We start from the raw sequence: 26,303 nt of genomic DNA on the forward strand, positions 1-26,303 counted from the left end.
AAGATTTTAAGCCTACAAATCCAGTTTCTTTTGAAATAGAAGCCTTGAAATACTTTTACTTACTAAACTTATACACATGGTAGGTTGTGGGTTTTTTGCTATATTTGGAACTTCGCCACCTATCATCATTGGAGAGGGATAGCTATAAAAATATCAGAGTCTTGTTCTATCTGAATCCAATGCATATGACAAATCGGACACAAATACATCTGAGCTTTTGAGTAGCAAATTTTAAAATATATAACTACTGACAATATTCTAGAGGGGAAAAAACTTTCCACTATATACACTGACAAATGAAGGCACACTGGCTAGAAATGGACATCTGTAGTCTAGTCAGTCACTCTACTTCACAGAAGAATATTCCTAAATCACACAAAGGTGTCTATATTAAGCTTGATTAATGGAATAATAAATGTGTTTACCACTCTCTCTATTGCTTCTTGCTAAAAACATATTGCTGTTTATCCTCAAGTACATTTCAATGAGCACTTCCATTTCACTTTAATAAAATATGTCACTTTCCTGACTTCTTTCTAAAATTAACTCATTTAAACCTATGGGATAACCAAGAGGAAAATTCCTTTGGAATACACAAAGGACAACATTACGGATATCCTAAAGAAGACCTACCTCAGGCCCCGTGATGTGCATCAGGCCAGAAACAGCAGAAGCCACGGCATCATATCCAGCTCGCTGCGACATCGGACCTGTCTGGCCATACCCTGAAATGACAAAAAGAGCAGTCAGAGTCAGCACCTCACAGGGACAGCAGTAGTATAGCAGTGTGTTAAAACCATGTGCACTGGGACAGACATGGTATGATTCCGCTTATATGAAATAGCTAGGACATGCCAATCACAGAGACAAGAAGTAGAGTACAGGTTACCAGAGGCAGGGGGCAGGGAAAATGGCAGTTAATACATAATAGGTACAGGTACGGGGATTTTGTTTGGGGTGATGGCAAACTCTGGTAATGGATCATGTGACGGTGCTGCAACATTGTAAATGATGTGCTTGGTAGGGGTTGAGATGGGAAAGTGTATGTTGTACATCTGTTTCCAGATTTAACAAAAAAAAAGAGAGCAACTAAAGAGACAATGACATTCAGCACATGAGCCTGAACTAGATCTAATAATGGAGGGAAAAAGGACCAAAAATACATTATGGGGACATATGAAAAATAGGAATAAAAACTCTAAGCTTTATATCAATGTCAAGTTTCTTGAACTGGATAACTATACATAACTATACATAATGTGATTACATAAGTGACTATCATTATTCTTAGAAAGGTATATGGAAGTATTAAGTGGTCAAGTAAGGATTAAGTGATATTATTATCTACTCTCAAATGTTTAAAAAACACAATAGATGATAGATAGATAGATAGATAGATAGATAGATAGATAGATAGATAGATAGATAGGACAAACAGACAGACAGATATAGATAGGTAGGTAGAAACATAGAAAGATATGGCAAATGAGGCAAAATGTTAAAAGTTGGTGGATCTGGTGTCTGGCTGGGAGGAATGTTGGAGTTCTCTGTATGAGTTTATATTATTTTTGCAACTGTCCTATCAGTTTGAAATTATTTCAAACTAAAAAGCCTTTTTTAAAAATTGTATCCAGAAATCTTGCAGCATTTTGTTACTATTATAGCTATAGTATCCCTTTAAAAGAATCAGGAAGAATTAATTATGGTGTTCTCCCCAAAGGGTCCCAAACTAGCAACATGTAAGCCAAATTTCACTTTTATGAGTGTTTTGCTTGGCCTGCAGAGTGCTTTGAAATTCTTTTATTTAGATGTCAACATTCAAAAATCAGGAGATTTCACAAATTTCTGGTCTTTCTTGAAAAATCAGAAAATAAATTCAAACCTAGGTACACATTCTCACCTGACAACAGTCAATTAGAGTAGCAGCTGCCCTCCTTTAGACAGGACATGAATTCTCCAATTTGCCTCAGTCTCCATTCCTTACTTCTTTATGTCTAAGCCCGAGTCACTCACTTAACTTACCTCCCAGACCCCAATAAGTATTTGCTACCCTTGCTCTATACAAAACAACTTACAAAATAAAGCAAAACAATTGCTGAAATCCTTAGTTTCAATTTACATATTTTCTCAAGTAGCAAAGAAATCATAAGTGATAATAAAAAAATTTATACATAAATAAAACAATTACATTTTTAATAGAGCTTTTTGAGATTACATGCAGAGGATGTTGGGGAGTTTTTTGAACCAGGATAATACAAAAATATTTTCTCCTACTCAACTCAGTACTGTGCTTATCATTGAATAATTAATGTTTTATCAGGAGCAAATTGAATCTGTCTCCAAATCCCATGTACCCACCACAGAGTGCCCTGATGAAAAGCCTTCCTTATCCATCAGCTATATGCTGATATTCTCTATTTTCAGGGTTTCGAGTCCCAGATGAATGTGCTTTTGAAAGATCAGGAAAGGGTTGCCTCGGGATCTTTTTTTGCTGCCTTCTCCTGCCACCTGGAATGCTCTCCCTTCATCTTGTCATATATACACATGCCTCACTCCCTCACTTCCTTGAGGTCTCCACTCAAACATTTTATTCCCAGAGAGATTTTTGTGACCATATTTTTTAAGGAGGTACCAGGATTGAATCCAGCAACTGGTACACGAGAAGCAGATGCTCAACCACTTGTGCTACATCGGTTCTTTGACCCTGACCGCCTTTTTATGAAAGAGCATCCTTACTTCTCATTCTGAATCTCTTGCTCACCTTGTGTGGCAGTTGGAGATTATTTATGAATCCCAAAAGGGAAAGATTATGTTTTTAAACTAATCTATTCCTCTGGGTGTGATATCCTTCGATTGTATTAAATTCAAAGGTTTACTTGATAAAACCAATTTAGGGTTTTTGATTCAACCATGACTCAGCTTGAGTCCCTGCCAGCTTGGTGGGCTGATACAAATGGGCACCCACTCAAGAAGACACGAGAGAGAGAGAGCTCTGTCCTGTTTGATCCTGGGGTCCCAGGGAGAGATGAGCCATTCGTCTGATAGTTTGCAGCTAAAGAGAACAGAGCAGCTGAGCAGCTGAGAAGGCCCAGAAAGAAATGAGACCTATACCTGTCACCGATACAGGAAGCCCTGAGAGACAAGGCAGTGATCATCCGCCATCTTGCCTCAACAATGGCAGCTGATTTTGGTGAGAAAGTACCTCCTATGGTACCATGAGCTGGACTTCCAAGGACTTTAAGCTTTTACCCTCTAAATGAATACCCTTTATAAAGCCAACAGATTTCTGGTTCTTTGCCTCAGCACCACTTTGGCAGACTAAAACACCCTGTAAAATTGATCTTCATAGCCCTTACCACCAAAAGATACATAAATTAGCCATTTGTTTAGGAATGTGTTTTCTGTCTCCTCCCTACCAAAAAGAATGCTTCAGAGATTGTTTTCTAATTGGTTCACTGCTGTGTCCCCAGTATCTAGAATAGTACCTGGCATGGAGTAGGTGTTCAATACCATTTATTGATAAAATGAATGAATGAATACTTGATATATAAAAGTTTTTTTCAAAAATAAGTAAATAGGAGAACCAGCAAGATGGCAGCAGGGTAAGGAGCTCCTAGAGTCAGCTCCTGCTATAGGGCAGTTAGTAAACACCCAGAACCATCTGGAGCTAGCTGAAGCACCTGTTTGAGAGCTCCAGGGGACCAGAAGAGCATCCTGCAACGTCCTTGAAGAAGTGGAAGGAGGAGACTGCCCATCTGCAGAGAAGACTCATAAGCAGAGCGCTCCATGCCCCAGAGGCTGGTACCCATCCTCCACTGGAGGCACAAGCCACCTAGGGTGCTGTTCTGCAGCTGGAATTGAAAGCTCCACTTCCCCAAAATGAGGAAGGAAGAAACAGCTGGGCACCAATTTCAGCTACTGATGAGGAAATTCAGTGGACTACAGCATGATCCTGAGAACAGCTGAAGTTTGAGCCTATCCGAGTCAGAAAGGAGCTGGGAGCCACCATCTTAACTCTGCGCCTGGCACAAGGGGAAGCGGGGTGGACTGAGAATCCCAGTGCTGGTATGGTCCAGCTTCTTTCCATCCAGGTCATATGGCAGCTCTAGTCTAGGCCCCAGTGCCACCTCCAGCAGGGAGGAAGCTCCTGGGGCCTGCGCCAGCCTCTCTGGGAAATTACCAGCCAAGCCACAGAGGCCAGTGATTGTCCTACTCTGGTGGCATGAGCCACCCAGGAACTACTCTGTGGCTGGAATTGGAAGCTCCATTTCCCAGAAACAGGGAAGGAGGAGACGGTTGGCTGCCAACTTTGGCTACTGATTGGTAGACTCAGCTGGCTAAGAGACAACCCCAGGAACAGCTGGGGTGTGGACCAGCCCAAGTCAGAAAGAGGCCAGTAGCTGCCATTCTGACTCTGCCCCAACCTAAGGGGAAGCCGGGCTAACTGAAACTCTCAGTGTCAGCAGGAACCAGTCCTTTCACACAGATCAGCCTGCAGCCCGCCTAGGCCTCTGGCGGGGAGGAGGCTGAGGTGCCCTGTACCAGCCTATACGGGTAACTGCAGGTAACTTTGGCTGGCATAGACTGAAAATCAGAAGTCTACCAGGGCAACTGCGGTCATCTTGGACCTGCACTTCATAGACTGCTGCCCTCACCTGCAGCTCCACCCCCACCCCAGCCAGGGGAGAAAGGGATGTGAAGCTTCATCAGTCTTTCTGGGCAACTAACTACAGTCTAGGCCTGCACTTGGATTATTCCACACAGCTGTGACTCTGTCCCTACCCCTGGCAAAGGAGAAAGTTGGAAGAAGCTTCATTGATCCCTGGTGCAATGAGAGCAGCTTGAGAGCCCACACCTTACAGCACCAATTACATGCTTGATACTACTGCACAACCAGCAAGGGAGAACGCATAGGAAGTCCTAAACTAAAGATAAAAACTGCAGCCAGAAAAAAATACTCTAGTAAGCCAGATGCGAAGACACCAACAAAAAATTACAATCCACACCAAGGAACAGGATGCTATGGCCCAGTTAAAGGAACAAGATAAGCCTCCAGATGACATAAAGGAGTTGAGACAACTAATCATAGATGTTCAAACAAATCTCCTTAATAAATTCAATGAGATTAAGAATATATTCAAAGAGATTAAGGATATTAAGAAGACACTGGGTGAGCACAAGGAAGAATTTGAAAGCATGCATAGAAAAACAGCAGAGCTTATGGGAATGAAAGGCTCAGTAAATGAAATTTAAACAACATATCTTATAATAGATTTGAGGAGGCAGAAGAAAGGATTGGTGAACTTGAAAAAATGGCCTCTGAAAGTGAACATGCAAAAGAACAGATGAAGAAAAGAATAGAAAAAACTGAACAAGGTCTCAGGGAACTAAACAACAGCCAGAGATGTGCAAACATACGTGTCATAGGTGTCCCAGAAGAAGAGAAGAGAAAAGGGGCAGAAGGAATATTTCAAGAAATAATGGTAGAAAATTTCCCAACCCAATAGAAGGACATAGATATCCATGTCCAAGAAGCACAACTTACTCCCATCCAAAAAAATCCAAATAGACCAACTCTGAGAATCAGAGTGTCAAATGCCAAAGACAAAGAGAGAATTCTGAGAACAGCAAGAGAAAAGCTATGCATACACTATAAGGGATACCCAATAAGATTAAGTGCTGATTTCTTACCAGATAACATGGAGGCAAGAAGGCAATGGTCTGATATATTTAAGATACTGCAAGAGAAAATCTTCCAGCCAAGAATCTTATATCCAGCAAGACTGTCTTTCAAAAATGAGGGCAAGATTAGAATATTCACAGATAAACAGAAACAGAAAATTTCTAAGCAAGAGACCAGATTTTCAGGAAATATTAAAGGGTGCACTAGAGCCTGAAAAGAAAAGACAAAAGAAAGGGACCTAGAAGAAAGTCTAGAAATGAAGATTGTATCAATAGCAGTAACTAAATGTGTCAAAAGAGTGGTGAAAATAAAATATGACAGATAAACCTCAGATAATCAGGAATAAACTTAACCAATGATGTAAAGCACTTGTATTCAGAAAACTACAACCCAATGTTAAAAGAAATCAAAAAAGTCCTAAATTGGGAAACGGACTTTGGCCCAGTGGTTAGGGCGTCCGTCTACCATATGGGAGGTCCGCGGTTCAAACCCCGGGCCTCCTTGACCTGTGTGGAGCTGGCCATGCGCAGTGCTGATGCGCGCAAGGAGTGCCGCGCCACGCAAGGGTGTCCCCCGCGTGAGAGCCCGACGCGCAAGGAGTGCGCCGGTGAGGAGAGCCGCCCAGCGTGAAAAGAAAGAGCAGCCTGCCCAGGAATGGCGCCGCCCACACTTCCCGTGCTGCTGACGACAACAGAAGCGGACAAAGGAACAAGACGCAGCAAATAGACACCAAGAACAGACAACCAGGGAAGAGGGGGAAATTAAATAAATAAATCTTTAAAAAAAAAAAAAAAGTCCTAAATAACTGGAAGAACATTCCATACTCATGGATTGGAAGACTAAATATCATTAAGATATCAATTCTACCCAAATTGATATACAGATTTAATACAATCCCAATAAAAATTCCACCAGCATTAAAGAAAAAATTGAAAACATCATCATTAAACTTATTTAGAAGGGTAAGGAGTCCTGAATAGCCAGAAATATCATTAAAAGGAAAAGTGAACACTCATCTTCAGACTTTAAGTCATAATACCTACCTACAGTGGTAAAAACAGCATGATACTGGCCTAAAGACAGACACGATATACCAATGGAACCAAATTTATGGTTCAGGAACAGACCCTCACATGTATGGTCAAGTGATTGTTGTCTAGCCTATCAAACTCACATAGCTTGGGCAGAACAATCCATTCAACAAATGGTGCTGAAAGAATTGGATATCCATAGCTGAAAAAAGGAAAGAGGACCCCTATCTCACACCTTATCCAAAAATTAACTCAAAATGAATCAAAAAACTAAAAATAAAAGCAAGAACCATAAAACTTCTAGAAGAAATTATTGGAAAATATCTTCAAGACCTGGTGGTAGGTGGTGGATTCTTAAGAGATAAGAGTAGGACTGAGTGGACTACTGATGTTTAATGTATGTAGAAGTTTTAATTAGCTTTACTGCAAAAGTGTGGAAATATATAGAGTGGATGGTAACACACAGTGAGTAACAGCTAGTTTATAAATGGGGATGTGACTGAAAATGGTAGTCTAGTTATGTAAATGCCAACTGACAGAATGCTAGAGAATAATCTAGGAACTGGATAGCACAGTAAACCAAGAGGTGGATGAGAATTGTGGTTGATGGTACAGATGCAAGAGTGTCCTCTGTCAGCTAGAACAAATGTATATCACTGCTGCAGGGTGTTGGGAATGTGGAGAAGCATGGGGAAAATCCAGCTGGAGTCACCTATGGACTGTGGTTAGGAGTAATAATACAATATTCTTGTATCTATGCCAAAGATGTACTGTGTTGATACTGAGGCAGTGTGGAAAATGTGAGCCAAATGTACACTATGGACATGGTAATAATCAGATGATATTATTTTATCTGTAGCGAATGACACACCAGTTGTGGTATGTTGATGGAGGGGTGCTGTTTGGGAATTCTACACATGTGCATGATTGTTTTATAAGTTCACAACTTCTGTCATAAAAAATATATATTTAAAAAATAATAATAGGGTGGGTTGGGGGAAAAACACACCAAATGTAAGATAAGGACTATGATTAGTAGTACGATTTTGACAATATTCTTTCATAATTTTTAACACACTTCTCATGACAATGCAAGGTGTTGGTGAAGGGTTGATGTATGGGACCCCTCTAAGATGTTATGCATGTTTGCTTTGTAAGTTCAAAACTTTTACTATATACTTAATTGTTTATGTATGTTCATATCTAAATTATATAAAAATAATAATAATATTGGTTGGGGGAAAAATACTTTGGCTAGTAGTAATATTTTGACAATGCTCTTTAATCATTAGTTAAAAAGGTTTAACAACAATGCAAGTTATTGGTGGTAGGGTGTTATGAGAGTCCTATACGATGTTACATATGTTTGTTTTGTAAGTTCACAACTATTATTATACACTTAAAGTTTATGTATGTTTATGTATGAGTGATATACTTCAATAAATTTTTTTAAAAAGTAATCTATAAGAAGTAAATGATGAAAGTAACTAAAGAAGTGTGTGACTAGATGGGCTAATTACCAATTAGCCTATCTAGATGCATTCACCACCAAATAAGGTCTTAATCAGAAATATATGAAGCAAAACCTCCAGATATAGCTATCACTTTATTATTAATAAAGTAAGAGAGTTCAAGAATAAATGATATTTGTCATTATTAATGACAGAAAATTGTGTCACAACATGTCTGTCTTTTATGCTTTAATGTGGAAAATGTCAAGCATAAATAAAAATAGAATCATATAATAAACCCGTCAGCTAGCTTCAATAATTATTTATTCAAGTCCAGTCTTATTTCCTCTATACTTATTTTTCATTTAAAACTATTAAATGAACAAAAAATTAAAACCATGGAAAAACCCCCAAATGTCTTGGTTCAGGTAAAAGCCGAACGTCCTGGCCTCTGACATGTCTGTCTCCCTATTTCATAAACAAACCTTGCATATTCTGAACTTTCTTTTTAATCTTTAGGAAAACAAAAATGGGATAGTGAAGGAAGTATAAAGGAAAACAAAGGAAAATTCAGCATTCTGAATACAGAAATATAGAATATAGAACATAGAAATATAGAAATTAACACCCAGCTTTAGAGAAGGAATTTATATTCCAGAGTGGCTGGTTTGCACCTGTAAAAGGCACCCCAGCCCAGGCCTCCCCTTCTTCCACAGTGGTTTTAAGTCACAAGTTGTCCTTCAACATAAAAGGGACCTCCTGGAGCAGAGAGAAGCAGCTTCCATAAGGCAGGAACGCTGTGTGTCCACAAACCACCTGTTGTCTCAACAGGCAGTCAAGGAAAGGAATTAAGTTTCAGTCTGCTCTAGGTTAGGAAAATCAGGTGCAATGCTCTCAGGCTTCTGGCCAAGAGCCCAAATCCCTCAAATGGGACAAAGTAAGGCTCCACACCATCCACACAACTCTAAAAGAAATCTTCTAAATAAAGGCCTGCATTAAACTCGGCTCAGAAAAACAGTTTGCTAAATAAAAGCGTGCCATAATAGTTGCCTTGGGATAACAATTCTCTTTTTGTTCAGTTTATAACAGGGAGGCACAAATGTCCTAATTATTTCAATTACAACTTCCAAGTATTTCTGTTAAAGAGAAATAGAAGGAACTCTCTTTGAAGGCAGTATGGCATAGTAAATAGAGGACGAGTTTTAGGAATGAAAAAGTTTAATTTCAAATTACAGCTCTCCCAACTACTAAATCTTCAGGAAGTCATTTAATCTTTCTGAGCCTCAATGTCCTTACCTATAAAATGGCAATATTCATATTTACCTCATAGACTTCTTATAAGAATTTGAATTGATATGGTAGAATAAGCAAAGTGCATTTTATGTTGTAAGTTAAATAAACATAGTCAATAAATATACATTAATCAATGTGCTAGTAATGTAATAGCTTGTCACTTCCAGAAAAACAATGAGAATATCAAAAAGAAAATTGCTTTGAGGTAGGTTGAAATGATGAGATTAGACTCTTAAGCACTGTAGTTATGTTGTTTAACAACCCATAAAAAGATAGTTCTTTGTACTTAGAATCTTGCACTTGTTTGCTTTAGAAAAGAAGCTGGTGGTAATTTTTTTAAAAGACATATATTTCTGGGAGCAGATGTGGCTCAAGTAGTTGAGCCCCTGCCTCCTAAGAAAAACAAATAACAAGCAAAACAGAGGAACCAACTCAGGGAAGCCAATGTGTGTCAGTGTTTGAATGCTGGCTTCCCTCATACAAGGTCCCAGGTCCAATCCCTGGTCCCTAGTACCTAAAAAAAATAAATAAATAAATAAATAAATATAAATAAATATATAGAGAGAGAGAGAGTCAGAAATTATTCCACCTCTTTTACCTTACATATACCTCAACTATTTCAATACCAACTACCAGTACTGTCAGCAAGTAATCGTGAATCAATAAACAGAACATTTTAAAGCAGAGACCTGATATTATCAAAATGGCTCATTGCAAAGATTATTGTCAGCAATGTGCAGATTGGAGTTTTTTACTAATAATTCAATAAAGAGCTGAAAAAGTGGCAAGCATAGAATCCAGATAGTTCTTTTAATTAACTTTACAATTCCAAAACCTACGATCAAAAAACAAATTAAAGAGGAAAAATTTAAACGTTTCAGTTGTATTTTCTATTCCAATAAGGAGGGAAAGAAATTGAAGGAGGTCACGGAAAATCAAAGAATGCCCCCACACTCCACTCCCCCACACACAGTTCATTGCAAGGAGCAACCTCGCCACCTTGTGGCCTTTATGTATATTGACTACACTATAAAGTCAACCTCATTTCCAGACCTGTAAGAAAAAACCTAGGGACAGGAAGCTGCAGTAAAAAGGGCATTCTTATCATGCCTTGATATTTGTCCTGAATACCAGGTGATCTGACTACCCTACCCTAACCAGGTTTAGTTCATTTTACTTCTCTAACCGTGTCTAATTTTGTGTTTGTCTTCTCTCCTTGGCTTATGGGCTTTTAAAAAGCAGGAGATACCGCTGGTGCTTTTGTTCTCTGTACCTCCTGCAACACCTCCCACGGTGCTGAACACATTGTCTACCAAGGATTAACCTTTTGGAAGTCATACATCCCTTTGACAAACTGGTGAACAGCTATACACTCTCGCCAGGAGAAAGAAATTCAACACATGCTCAACACACAAAATGCTGCAGGTGTCAGTACCCCACTCATAAACCCCGAGATAAGGATGAGGTTAAGAACCATCAGCAGTGGTCAGAAATCAATGTTTATATCTGCTCCAGGTCTGGAGCATCTCACTTACTAGGACAACTCTCCTTATGTTCAAGAAAATCTTTGAGGCTTCCATGCAACCAGCAGCTTCAGGATGGGACTTTGGCCTGATAGTAAGAGGAAAAGAATGAACAAAATAAAGCCTCTCTCATCTAGACTATTTCATTAGCCTCCTGTTTCCCATCTGTAGCCTCTTGGGATGGCAGGGATATTTTTTAGTGGAAATCACAGTGTGCTGCTTACTTGCCTATAATTTTCCTGGTCACCTCAAATAAATGCAAACTCCTCAGCTGGCTTAGAGAGACCCACGTGGCTAGGCCCTGCCTGCCCTCTGGCCTGTCCCATCAATTTCCCCACTGTCTCTACCTTGAGCCCCGCTGGTCTTACTGTCTCTGAATGCACACCACCGCTTCCTCCCACCCTGCTGCCTTTGCCATGCTCGTCTTAACTGGCAGCTCGGTGAGGCTGTCCCTGACCAGCCAGTTTACTCCTAGGAACTCTATAGCAGTTTACCGTTTTCATTCCCTCTACAGCACTTATGGCTAACCAATATTTTTTCTTACTCATGTGTTTGATAGATACCTGTATCTGCACTAGAATGTAAGTGCCATGAGAGCTGTGACATAGACGTCTGTTGTTTGCTGTGTCTTCAGCACCTAACAGAAGTCTGCCAGTAGCTCAGCTCCTCAGTAAAAGCATGTTGAATAAATTAATAAATGTAAATGAATAGGTTTGGGAAATGAAAATAACTAGCTATAGGACTAAGACTAAATGTTACTTCCTCCAGTAATATCCGAAATAGCCTATTGGGGGTAAGGTACAGAGCAGGAGAGTCCAGACAACTAAATTCCCCAGGTTCACCTTGTCACATTCCCCATGTTCCATATGTGACAGCCCACTGCTCTTTCGGAGTGTCTTCCATAACGAACCCCATCCATACCCACGGCTCCAAACAAAATACGGGCAACTCCCACATCTAGAAAAATAATAATATTTACTGAGCTATTATGATATATTAGGCATCTGTTAGATTTTTGCCCATTAAATCATTTCATTCACACAACAACTCTATGAATTAGGTATCATTATCCTCTTTGACCAACTGAGGCTTAGAAACGCTAAGTCACTTGTCCAAGGTTATACAAATAGGAAGTAGCAGAGCTAGAATTTGAATCCAGGTTCTTGGTTCGAATCACAAAGACATGCTGCCTCCAGCTCGAAACTTTCCTAATCTCCACAAATGTGTGTTTGGGCACATATGGACATCTCCACCAAAAGTCCAAGGTATCACAAACTGAAGACACCCTGATCAGAATTCATTACCCTACCTCAGTCACACTCACATGCCACCACCCCAAATGCTTCCTTCTCCTACATTCATTGTTTAACTGAATAAAACATTACTCACATATCTGTATAATCCACAAAGCTAAGAGTCAGCCTGGACTCTTTTCTTTCACTTCCCACCTATATCCAATTGATCATTAATTCCTGCTGATTTGACCTCCCCAACACATCCCAAATCTATCTCCACTCTTACGCCATGTAATAGCTTATTTATTGGTCCTCCTGCCTCAGTTTATTCTCTGCACGGCTAACAGAGGCCTCTGAATATGTACTTCTGATCAAGTCACTCCCCTTATTAAAATTCTCATTAAATTGCCTACAGGATAAAAATAATTCCTTAGCATGACAAACTGTGTCCTTTGTGATCTGGCTCCTACCCACTCCTTACATTTTATCTGTTCTGCTCTTTCAAAACAATTCATTCTTAGGATAGCTGTTCTCTGAAAATGCATGGCACTTTTGCTCCTCTGGGCCCCCGCACATGCCACTGAATTGCGACCCTCACCTTCCCTGTATAACATAGTCTTCTTCAAGATTCAGACCTAGTCAGTGACGAGCGACTAGAGGCAAGAAAGAAGGAGGTTTCAAAAAGGGCTAGCACCTCTCCTGGTACAGAATCTTTTTAAAAATCAGGAATGTATTTAAAGTGAATACTATGAATGTTAGCTATAGAGCTAATACTACTATTCCAACAGCTATAGAAATTCCAACAACAGACTGTTTACTTGAAAAGAGAACAGGAGGCAATAAATGTTTCACAATAAATAATGTAACTCTTCAAAATCTGTATGACTATATGGACTTTGCTCATTTTCCTTCTCTGCTCATTTTCTGGTGTGTAGAACTAGAAGACAGGACAATCAGAATAATCAGAAGAACAGATAGAGAAAAGAATAGAAAAAATTGAGCAGTGTCTCAGGGATTTGAGTGATAGCATGAAGCGCACTAACATACATCTCATGGGCGTCCCAGAAGAAGAGAAGGGAAAAGGGACAGAAAGAATGCTTAAGGAAAAAATGGCTGAAAATTCCCCAACTTTTATAAAAAACACAAATGTACATGTCTAAGAAGCTCAACATACTGCAAATAGAATAAATTTGGAGAAACATACTAATCAGAAACCCAAAGATGAAGAGAAAATTCTCAAAGTGCTAAGAAAATAGCTACTATTAAAAAACAGAAAATTACAAGTATTGGAGAGAATGTGGAAAAATAGGGACACTCATTCATTGCTGGTGACAATGTAAAATGGTGCAGCCTCTGTAGAAGATGGTTTGGCAGTTCCTCAGGAAACTAAATTAGAATGAACACATCACCCAGCAATCCCGCGGCTAGGTCTATGCCAAGAAGAAGTGAAAGCAGGGGCTTGAACGGATATTTGCACATCAATGTTCATAGCAGCATTATTCACAATTGCCAAAAGATAGAAGCAGCCCAAGTATCCATCAAGCAATGAATGGAAAAACAAATGTGATATATACATATAATGGAATATTATTCAGCCATTAAAAAGGAATGAACCCCTCTCAATTTAGAGGTGGAGTGGGCATCACTATCCCAGGGTCCTCAGAATAAAGGATTAAAATATGGATTAGAGTGGACTTACTATAGAATTCTACTATAGAATTATTGTGACTCTAGCAATGGAAGAAATTATGTCATTGATATGGAGACAGTGGCCAAGAGGGTTGCTGAAGGCAGGGAGAGGGAAAAGCAAGTGTGCTGTGGGGGCATTTTCGGGACTTGGAGTTGTCCTGAATGATATTGCAGGGACAGGTGCAGGACATTACATATCCTGCCATAACCCACTGAATAGACTGGGAGGGAGTATAAACTACAATGTAAACTATAATCCATGCCGTATAGCAGTGCTCCAAAATGTATTCATCAAATGCAGTGAATGTACCACACTAATGGAAGAAGTTATTGATATGGGAGGAATGGGGGATGTGGGGGAGTGGGGTACCTCTTATGGGAACTTCTATGTTTTTTAATGTAACATTTTATGTGACCTATGTATCTTTTTAAAAAATAAAGATTAAAAAAGGAAAAAAGGAATGAAGTCCTTATGCATGTGACAACATGGATGAACCTTGAGTACATTATGCTGAGTGAAATAAGTAAGACACAAAAGGACAAATAGGGGAGTAGATGTAGCTCAGTGGTTGAGTGCCTGCTTCTGATGTACAAGGTCCTGGGTTCAATCTCTGGTACTTTGTAAAAAGAAAAAAGGACAAATATTGTATGATCTCACTGATTTAAGTACTTATAATAAGTAAACTCATAGAGTTAGAATCTAGAATATAGATTACTAGGGGATAGATTGGGGTAGAGAATGGGAAGCTGATGCTTAGTTTGCATAGAATTTCTATGCAAGGTTGATTGCAAGGTTTAGAAATGGATGATGGTGATGGAAGCACATTATTGTGAGTGTAATTAACAGCACTGAATTATGGATGTGAACGTGGTTGAAAGGGGAAGTTTTGGGTCATGTATGTAACAAGAATGAAATTTAGAAGATAAAACACAGGACTGTGTAACACAGTGAACCCTGTTATGGATGATGGGCTGGGGTTAATAGTACAAGAATGTACTTTCATTAATTACAACAAATGCATGACATTAATTCAAAGTATTAATAATAGGGTGGTGTACAGGAAAAAATATATCTAATATATAAACTATGAACTAAAATTAATAGTACTTCTCTGATATTTTTTCATCAATTATAACAAAGGTGCCACACTAATGAAAAGTGTCAACAATAGAGGGATATATGGGAACATTGGACTTTTACATTACTTTTCTGTAAACCTACAGCTTCTCTAATTAAATAATAATAAAAATAATTTTAAATATATATTACCATTATGTAATTCCTAAAGAATTAATAGATCTAGGCAATTATCACCCATGGCTGCCAACATCACAGAGAGATATCCAGACACTATGTACCTCCTAGTATACTTACACACCATGTTCTATGAAGAATTCTTGTCATAAAAAAAAACAAAAGAAAATGGAATTTAAGCAACCCTAAAGAGCTATCAATTTATGAAGACCAACAATAACAAAGTTGAACAAAATGGGGACGTAATGAGTAAATTCCAACTGCGAGCAACTCATGATAAATTAACAGGTTTTTAAAACAAATAATTGCAAGAAAAAAGAAATTGAGGAGGAATTTTTAATTAATGGAAACAAACATATCAATCAATTACAATGATTGGATTTTATTGGGATCCTAATTCAAATTTTTAAATTACAATTTTTAAATTATAAGTTAAATTATAAATTAGTTGCCATAACAAATACAATAGACTAGTTGGCTTAAACAACAGGAATTTATTGTTTCACAGTTTGGAGGTTGGAAATCCAAAGTCAAGAGGTTAGCAGGCTGTGCTTTCTCTGAAGTCTATAGCGTGAATTCTGGTGGTGGCTGGCTGCCAGTCCCTAACTCAATCCCTGCCTCTGTCACATGGCTGTCTCTCTCCCCAGCTGTCTCCTACTGACTGTGTCAAATTTCCTCTGCCTATAAGGACTCCAGTTGGATTGGTTTAAGACCCACCCTGATTGACTTTGGTCTCATTCTAACTAATGGGATCTTGCGTGATCCTATTTGCAAGTGAGTTCACATTCACAGGACTAGAGTTTAGGACTTGAAGGGGCCTTTTGGGGGAACATGATTTGATCCATAACTGTTGTTTATGCTTAAAAAACAATTCTTATATTTTTGATACATTCAGAAATATTTAGAGATGAAATGGTAAACATATGGGATGACAGATGAAATAAGATTGATTGTGAATTGATCTTTGTTGAGTTTTGTAAAATGTACACGTGGAGGTCCATTATATTTTCTTTCTACTTTTGTGCACCTTTAAAATTTTCCACAATAAAATGTCAAAAATAATAATATATTTTAAAACCATATATGAATTTCATTTTGTATGTCTAAAGCACATCAAGGAATAATACAGCTGGGATGGTTTAGGACAAAAACTCTTGCTTTACAGATGAGAAAAATCAGACCTATAGATGTTAAATAATTTGGCCAAAGGCATAAAGCCAATCAAGAGCAAACCTAGAATCAAAACTCAAGTTCCCTTCATCTGAACAGGATAGCTCTTATTTTATTCTGAAGATTCTTCACAGCCTCTTTCTACTTTACAGGATTAATTCAGACATAAATTCAAGAGCCAGTTCTTTAATAGTGTTTTGGAGTTTTTTTGTTGTTTGCTTGCTTTTTTTGTGCTTTGTTTTATGGACATTTCCCTTCTCATACCTCTTTTCTCCCCAAGAGAAGTAAATATATTCATCAAATGCACCTAAGTTTCACATTCTTATGTCTCTTCACTCAACTTTCTTGCATTATGAAAAGCCTTCCTATTACTTTGAAAGAAGTTTCCCAAAATTATGCAGTCAATTTAATAGTTTGTCTTTCTATCAAATACAAAACAACTTACATTCTCACAGTTTTACCTCATGTAGGCTTTCTTTACTCTTTCTCTCAGAGTACAGAAGTAGCATTTCTATTTTGCAAGATATCTACCTTTCTACGTGCAAGATTACAAAACTAACCTCCATAGCATTCCAATGTGATTTCTATAAATTTCAATACAGCAAGAAAGCTCCCTGCAAATCTGCTATCCAATATAAAGTACCACTTTCAAGGATACATAAGATCAACTAATAGTGGGAATTTAGGGTCATAGCAGTAGTAGTGGTGGTGGTGATGGTAGGAGGAGGAGGAGGAGGAGTGGTAGTGGGAGTGGTAGTGGTAGTGGTAGTGGTAGTGGTAGTGGTAGTGGTAGTGGTAGGAGTAATCATGTACAGAGTACTTGCTACATTCCAGTAACTGTGATGGTGCTTCGTATGTATCTCGTTTAGAATCACATGAGGAAATTTTTAATATCTTATTTTATTTACTATTGAAGAAAATTAAGCATTGAGAGTATAAATACTTTACCCAAGGTCACACATCTACGTACCCTGTTTCTATAAGTATTGAACTGTTAACACTCATTACCATATAATCATTTTTACAAAATATTTCCATGAGTATCATTGAATCATACAGTGTTCAAAGATCAAAAATGTGATTAATATGGCTTGCTACCTCAATAACCTTGAAATTGGACCCCTCAATTTCTATCATGAAGAGCTAGCAAAGTTGATTAATTGTTCAGTATCTGAAATATCTGAAATACATTACTAAGCTATGTCCCTGATCAGAAAAGGCAAACAAATTTATAAGTTAGGCAGTATTCTGAGATGTAGCAAAAACATACATAGCTAAAAATAATTACATTTGTAGCTTAAACTGATATCTATCTTAAGATTATCATTTTGTTTTATGATATCCAATTTGGAAGTGCTGATATATAAAATACTTTTTTGCCAATTGTTTCTCATGCATTAATTTCATTCCCCAACCAGACAGCATAACAACTAGGCAGAGAGCTGGAACTTAATAAATACTTTCACCTGGCTAGCCCATATTTTTATTATATACTTCCTCAAGCACACCATTGATATTCTTCACATAAAGTATTAAAAAAATTTTACATGTAAAATTGGGTATGAAGATATTGTCTTATCCATAACACACATTGTGTTTTTTATGGAAAAGAAATATTAATAAAAAGAGCCAGAAGTTTTCAAATTTATAATCTTCCAAAAAGCATCTACAAGGCTCTGATGATCCTGTCAATGCATCCTGCTAAAAGTGATTGCAACTATACACTAAATTGCATGCATAAACACACTTATAAACATATAAACACACATACAGATTATCCTAAATTCTAGGAGACTTATTCAAGTAGGGAAGAATAAAACTTATAAACCACACTGACTCAATGAAAATAAACTGAAGAATTAATAATCCTCAGATTAATAATTCAAATATATTTGCATGGAATCTATTCTTTAAAAAACTAAATCAACAGATCTATATCTTAAGAGTTAACATTTTCTACAAGACGAAATGCAGCTACATTCTGATAGATGCCCCATAAAATCATTAAGGAATGAAGAGAATTATCATTGTTAGATATTTTTCATTTTTAGAAGCAAAATCAAATTTTAAATGACAGAAATATAAAACATGCTCTATGGGTAGAAAAGAAAATAAAACCCAGCCAGACACTTAAATAAAACCAATTCCCTATAGCTGGAGTCCCACATTCCAAATAGCAGGACTACATCAACCTATGAAAAAACATTTTAAGCAAAGAACAGAAAAATGTTCACCACAGACTTCTTTACAGAGACTAAATATCATCTCAAATGGAATCCAGATAAATGGATAATCCAATTGAGTAACAAATTAACAAGAATTACCTTTAGCCTTAACCCATTGCCAAGAGAAAAATATTCAACTAAGTACAGTTCACATCTTTATTTAATAGAGATTAATGAAAAAAGAATAAAAGTAACCCAAGTTAGGAAGATATCTCATGTAAGCTAGTAATCTTTGAATTGCCCATAATTGGAAGGAATTTAAGACTTTCCAAAAGTGAAGACTTTGGGGCAAGCAATGCTTCCTAAATAATCAAATATATACCAATGTCAGATAACAGAGAAATAACTTAAACTCAGGAGAAACAGTATAACATGCAATGGTACTGGTAAAAATAATCATTTATAGAAATACTGATGGGAGGTTTAAGTAGTTTGCACTGATGACCATACCAAATATCCAGATCTTGTTTTTAAATGCCAGTCTCCACTAAATGGAACCAGGGGTCCTTGGAAAAAATGGTTGATCCCAGGGCTAGAACAGGGGGAAAAGAAGATAAACCTGGAATATCTTTTGCCAAAGTAAAGAAATGCTCAAATAATAATGAGGACAAATCACAAGGATACAGAAGCCATCTTGAAAGTGCTCCCACTGACCAAATCTGGGGCAATTTGAGCATCCAAATTAATGATAGTAAAGGATTTTAACCTATCAAATGACATATGTATACACGAGTCTACACTGATAAATAAGAGAGATGGGAAAGCTCTTCCTTGTAGTAGAAAGCCAACAAATAAATGCAGAAGGAAGGATAGAGTGAGAAAATCACTACCTACAAATATCATCATAATAGTAAATGCAGGCAAGAATCACAAATATATGCTGATATCAGTAGAGGAATGTTTGAGGAGTACCAGGATATTATCTCAAAGTATATCCCCACAAGATATCTTTTTAACAACAGAAGATAAAATAGCAACTTTACAGTGGAGAAATCTAGCCAAAACCATCTTAACCCAATGATCAAAGTTAACTGGCTAGTAATGGAACTAATCAACAGCAGGTGACTCCTGATTAGGTGCACCGAGAAGAACTCAGCATCACGTCTACAGCATCCCTGAGGAAACATCAGACAAACCCAAACTGAGGGATATTAAATAACTGACCTCCACCCTCAAAAACGTCAAAGCAATGGACACAAAGAAAGACCAAAGGACTACAAAGAAAGGCTCAGCTTAAAGGAGACTAAAGAGATATGACAATCATATGCAATGCAGATTTTGGATATTTCTTTTTCTGTAAAGGATGATATTGGGACAACTGACAAAATATTGATAAAGTCTGTAGATTAGACAATAGTATTGTTTCAATGTTAATTTCCTGATTTTTGTCAGGAAAATTCCTTGATTGGAATTTCCAATTGATTGTAGGGAATACAAAGCGAAGTATTTGGGGGTGAAAGGCTATCACACATCTGTAACTTATTCTCAAATATTTCATAAAAAGTATGAGAGAGGCAGAAAAAAGGATACAAGTGTATTTGTATACCGAAATACATGAAGTAATACACTATTCTATAAGTAATGAATTCTAATATGCATCTGAAAATCATTTAACTTGCCTCTGTGCTTTATGAAGATGGAGAAGGACAAGAAGAAAGAGAAGGAGGATGAGGAGGAGAAAGAGCTAACATTTCCTGAACACTTTTGGTGTCCAAGTGTTTCACATACATTAACTCATTTAATTCCTACAATACCCTTAAAATTTGCAGATGAGAAATTGGAACTTGGAGAGGTTAAATAATTTGCCTAAAGTTACATAAGTATTAAGTGGCAGAACCAGTATTTGAACCCAAGCCTATCTACATGGACATGGTAAAGAATTAATAGACCACCATCAAAGATGTGAAATCTGTCCTTTTGAAAGAAATCAGACCTCGTAAAGGAGTCACAGAGTCTATGCAGGCCTCCATTCAGTTAATTCCCTCTCATCTTGGGCTAAGGGTATCCAAGACTGGCACCTAGAACTGGCTCATTATCACGACACCAGAAGTTATTGCCAATATGGAGAATTGCCAAGTCTACTAAGCTCTAATAAAGCTAATAAAGGCTATTTCCACAGAGGGGTCCTGAAGGGCTAGAATAAGTCATTTTAACCACCACCTCCTCACACTCCCCCCTTCCCCTACCGAAAGACAAAGGAAAAAAGCTCATAAGAAAGAAGAATTCTCTAACTTAATGTTGTAGTTTGCTGGTAAGCATTGACATATTTAGTGAAGTGGAGAAAACCAAAACAACTTAGAAATTGGGTTAATGTACATATTTATTCTTATTTTAATATCCTGAGGCTATCTTGATTCAGTGTGGAAAAATATATCTATATTTTGAAAATGTCTTAAATTCTAAGTAAATATGCTTTTAAAATTATTCTGGTAAGTTCATATTTTGTAACTAGAAAGGTCAAATGGTATCTTTGAAAGAAACCAGGCTACAAGGGAGCTGCACAGTGTTTGTAAAGGGAAAAACAAAATCATTCCCACTCCTCATCCCAGACAGAAACTGCAGAGGAGGAGGCCCTTATCTTAGAAAAGGAAGACTTAGCACGTAGCAGTATGGCTGTTCCTGTCCGTCTAGACAGACCAAGGCAGTCCTCCGTTTGTGGGAAGTGGAGACGTAGTGGGTGTAGGCAGGATCTAACTGAACTGCTAAGAAGATAGTAACCAAATATTCTATTTAAGTCATAAATGAATATGTAATTTAAGTCATGCTAACCCCATACCCCTATCCCATATCCCTAGCCTTCATTAAAGCTGCTCCTCCCATAAAACCTTGAGTGGGTGGTTTGGGGGATTGGTTTTTAATGGATTTTTCTTTGTGGAAAACAGTTGAATCAGTATCCAAGTAGACATGTTCTACTACAGGCCAACTATTTTTGTAAAGACTCAAATAGGTCATACACCAGACAGTCTTTTCTCAACTACTCAGATCTACCCTTGTGCCACAAAAGCCGCTGTGGACAATACATAAACCAATGAACAGGGCTCTGTTCCAATAAAACTTTATAAAAACAGGTGGCAGGCCAGATTTAGCCCATGGCTATAGTTTGCAGAGCCCTGCTTTAAAACAAGGATAGTTTAAGTAAAGGATGGCAACACCATCCATAAACTAAAATAATCCACTCAAAGCTAGAGCTTGGGCCCATGGTTCTTTGTGAATTTGTAAGTCTCAGAGGAATTAACATCAATCTTGAAGCAGACTTTGGACTTTCTTCAAGCCTTAGATTGGTGGCTCAAGTCAAACATATTAAAATCTTAATGAGCAGGGTCCCCTAACTGACATCTGGGTTACATGTTTAAGAAAGAACTTAATTATCTGTGCACATACACAAAAAGAAAATATCCTCCACCTGTTAGCCAACAATAGAATTATTCCATTATTTTTAAAGAAAATTCTATTCAGAAATTTTCATCTGGAAATCACAGAGTATTCTTGGTGATTACATATATCTGTTTCAGCAAAAAGTTAAGGAAAGCTCCAAAAGGATCAGAAAGGATAGGAAACTTCTAACTTATCAGTAATACTCAGAAAACCTATAACGCAAATTATCTTAGTGGCCAAAATCACAAATGCCTACAAAATCCAGGCAGTTATTGGGTAAAGCTTCTTGATGCAAGAAAATTAAGGAATAGTAGTGATTGTATCAAAATGCAGAGCACATAACTTGTCCAAGTTGGGTAGCCAGTGGATTATTGGCACACAGAAATCCACTATGCAGATCTCTTTTCTCAATTTTTCAAGTGAAGCTGAAGCTATGAGATTTTATGTGAAATCTCCCAGTTTTTAAATTTGTTGGCTCAAATATTTCTAAAACACTGCAAAGCCAAATATGTCTTTACCAACCACTTTTTCACTTTTGAGCTAAAAAAAATCAAATGGATACGACTGACTAGAAGAAAATAAAATCAAAGACAAGAAAAGGAACTTATGAAGGCTGTTTTGAAGCCAAAAGATTCTAAAGTACACACGGAGTCCACCTCATGAGCCCATGCTGATTCTAAGTAAAAAATTTAAGGTGAAAAAATATTCAGAAATTTTCTCATTCTTGAGGAACTCTAAGATTAAGTTAAGCAGCAATTGAAAATACTTAAGGGGAAGCGGACTTGGCTCAAAGGTTAGAGCATCAGCCTACCATATAGGAGGTCCACGGTTCAAACCCAGGGCATCCTTGACCCATGTGGAGCTGGCCCACGCGCAGTGCTGATGCGCGCAAGGAGTGCTGTGCCATGCAGGGGTGTTCCCCATGTAGGGGAGCCCCACGTGCAAGAAGTGCACCCCATAAGGAGAGTCGCCCAGTGGGAAAGAAAGTTCAGCTTGCCCAGGAGTGGCACTGCATACACAGAGAGATGACACAGCAAGATGATGTAACAAAAAGTGACACAGATTCCCAGTGCCACTGACAAGAATAGAAGCGGACACAGAAGAAGGTACAGCGAATGGACACAGAGAACAGACAACTGGGATGGGGGGGGAGAGAAATTTTAAAAATAAATAATCTTTTTTTAAAAAAAGAAAATATTTAAGGATTAATGAGTAATAAGTTATATTCTTCCTATAGATTTGTAGAGTTAAATAACTCATTAATTAATTGTGTTACCTTAGATAATTTGGGCCTCGATTTTCTCATGTGAAAAATAAGGAGTTGAACTGGATGAAATTATAGAAAACTAAATCTGAAAGGCCTATTAGGAATTATTTAGTACAATTGGCTCATTTTATAGATAAATAAACTGAGGCCCAAGGTCACAATTTTGGGTAGTAGACAGGAATACATAGCCCAGGGATCCAGAGTCCTGCCCTTGGGCATTCCATTACAGAAGTCATTTTCTACATGTCCTGAGGAGTCCCAGGGGTCCTTAGGGGATTCTTGGACAACAGGGCACCCCTCCTCTCCTGACTCCACTTGAATATGTGTAGCCCTGCCTCTAACTATGTTAGGTTTCTGTGAGAGATGTCAGTTGAAGAAAAGCTCAAGGACTTTAAAAGCACCACATTACACTGTTCTGCCTGAATTTTTGCCTGAGGCTGCAATGATAGTGACACTTAGGAACACACAAGCTTTATTAGTCAGCCAAAGAGATGCTGATACAAAGTACCAGAAATCTGTTGGCTTTTATAAAGGATATTTATTTGGGGTAGAAGCTTACAGTCACAAGGCCATAAGTGTAAGTTACTTTCCTCACCAAAGTCTGTTGCCACATGTTGAAGCAAGATGGCTGCCAGTCTTTGTGAAGGTTCAGCCTTCCTCTTCCTCTTAGGCTCTGTGGTCCCAGCTCCTTCCGTTCTCAGCTCTAGCCCTGCATGAGGCTTGTCTCTCTCCCTGGGCTTTCAGGCTCAGCTGCTCTGCTCGCTTCACAAGGTCAGCTGTAGACTATCAGGCTCATCTCTCTTCCCAGAGCCTCTGCCGTGTCTAATGGAACCTTCTCTCTTTCCTCAAGTATCTGCTTCTCGATGTATTTACTTCTGTGTGAGCATCTGTTTTATCCCCAACAGGGCTGAGTTGCATGCTAATGACATGGTTGTATCAGAGCCCTAATCTTAGCATAATTTATTCAGACATCTCAGCTGAATCCAATACAATCAAAGGGTTATCATGACAGAGGAAACAACCAGTTTACAAACATAATCTATAATATCAAACTGCTACAAGACAAGGGCTGTAAAGAGGTCTGGGCCAAACTCTTGGAAACTACTCACCAAACTGATTCTCTAAAGTAATTTCATTGCTAATAAATGAGTCACAACATTTTATGCAACCTCTATGAATCAACAAGTATCTACTGAATATCTACTATGTGCAAATATGTATTTCAAAGAAAATCAGTAGCACTTGAGAAAAACAGTGTCCAGTAGTGACAGACTCCAACTCTATCTTTCTCCCCTACCCTGCTAAGCATAGTTTCTGACCCCTCCATGATTGGGAATAGGGAGCAGGGGTGAGAAGAAGACGTGTGGTCTTCAGGGAAGCCCTCACTTAACTGCACTATCACAGTGATCTCGTGTTAGTACTCCAAGGGCTTTGCAGAAGTTTAAAGTATACTAGTCTCCAGGGGCGTTTTAAGGGATTCCTCTAGGACCCCCTCCTTCCCCATCACTGAGGATCTCTCACCTGTAGGTCTCTTTAAGCTGGTGAATGTACCTTTCTTCGGGATGGTCACTTATTAGTTTGTCTTCAGCCATTGGGCATAATCAGTACATCTTCTTCCTTCCTCTCTGACAAGATCTAAATCAATCACACAGTGTTTCTCTTTCTCACCCTGTTTGACAGGAAATATTTAAGAATGCAGTGACTTCCCAAACCGCAGTCTTCCAGACATCCTCTGGCTCTCTAAATAACTCAGGCGTGAATCAAATATCAATCCACTTATCCACCAAGCTTCAGGGAACAAAAACGAATTCTCTCAGAGGTCCCACTGAAGTCCCTTCCTTTGGCTTGGGATTATAAGACATATAGAACTACTTCTTTTGAAACTATGAATATTTTGAAAAAACAATTTAATTTTAAAATGACTATGGGAATACACCAAAATCTTAAGTTGTTAATTAAGATGGCGGCACTGTAACTCAGAATGGCTTTCTTTATTAATACCAGTATTTTCAATAGACCTTGACCAAAAGGGGAAAGCATTAAATTACATTTTTTTAAAAAAGAGTCTTTATGGCTAAGAGATTTCAAAATGAGTTGGGAGGTCATTCTGGAGGTTATGCCTATACAAGTCTCAGGCAGATTTCACTAACTGCCATGGTAAACAAAACTTCAAATGAAATGGCTCCTGATGTCTCTAGGGACATCTGGACTATGGGCAAGGCACTCAGCCACAAATCAACACCACTTCAGCAAGCACTAATTAGGAATATATGATAATCTATTTCACCAGTATAATAGATATAGACTCATTTATAAATTCCCTACTCATGATACTTCTACCCCTTTTATTTGAGCCTATAATTATCACTATACTCATTAAATACTTATCTCAGAAACTTAAATCTTTGGTCTGCTCATATGCCAGTTGAGCCCTGAATCCCAGCAGAGTTGTGACCAAAACCTACATTCCAGTTCTTCAGACTTGCCCAGGACAACTAACAAAATGATGATGATGGACAGGCCCCTTCTCCAAAAATGGAGAATCTACAACTGCATGCAAAAGTTCCTTCCATCTACCCCACAATATCTAAGCCCCCTCTCAACTCAAAGCCGTCAGAGTGGACATCATCCTAAATTCCTCAAGACTAAATAATGAACAATGGGGAGGAGTGTAACTATGGACCAGTGTGGATTTATTGTTATTGTAGGTATTGTCGTGTGGTAATGGAAGAACTTGTAACAGGGATATAAAAATAGTGTTAAACCAAGCTCAGAGAGGCAGGGGAGGGATGAATGGATAGAACACAGGCCATTTTTAAGGTGTTGGAATTGTTCTTTAGGAAACTGCAATGTAGGACCATGACATTATACATTTGTCAAAACCTTTAAAACTGTACAGCACAAAGTGTAAACCATAAACTACAGACTGGGATTAGCACCAATGCTTCAATTTGGTTCTTCAATTGTAACAAATGAATTTCACTAACGTAAGATATGAATAATAGGGGAAAATGTGTATAGGGGGTTAAATGGGAATCACCGATATATTTTTTAAGAGATATAGGGAATTGAACCTGGGATCTGCTCTTTTGCTCCGCATGCTACA

General features: G+C 38.1%; 1 protein-coding gene across 7 annotated transcripts in view; it reads right to left on the reverse strand.

Moving 5' to 3' along the window:
- The window catches only part of SUGCT (succinyl-CoA:glutarate-CoA transferase), an 808,774-nt gene that overhangs the window by 660,966 nt on the left and 121,505 nt on the right, over positions 1-26,303 (reverse strand). For all 7 annotated transcript variants that reach the window (XM_023589970.3, XM_058296755.2, XM_004462561.4 and 4 more), the window contains exon 7: positions 634-725. In XM_023589970.3, the coding sequence (XP_023445738.2) occupies positions 634-725 (92 nt within the window). The remainder of the gene's footprint in view (positions 1-633; positions 726-26,303) is intronic.

The sequence above is a fragment of the Dasypus novemcinctus genome, chromosome 5 (genome assembly GCF_030445035.2).
Source record: "Dasypus novemcinctus isolate mDasNov1 chromosome 5, mDasNov1.1.hap2, whole genome shotgun sequence".
Taxonomy (NCBI): Eukaryota; Metazoa; Chordata; class Mammalia; order Cingulata; family Dasypodidae; genus Dasypus; species Dasypus novemcinctus.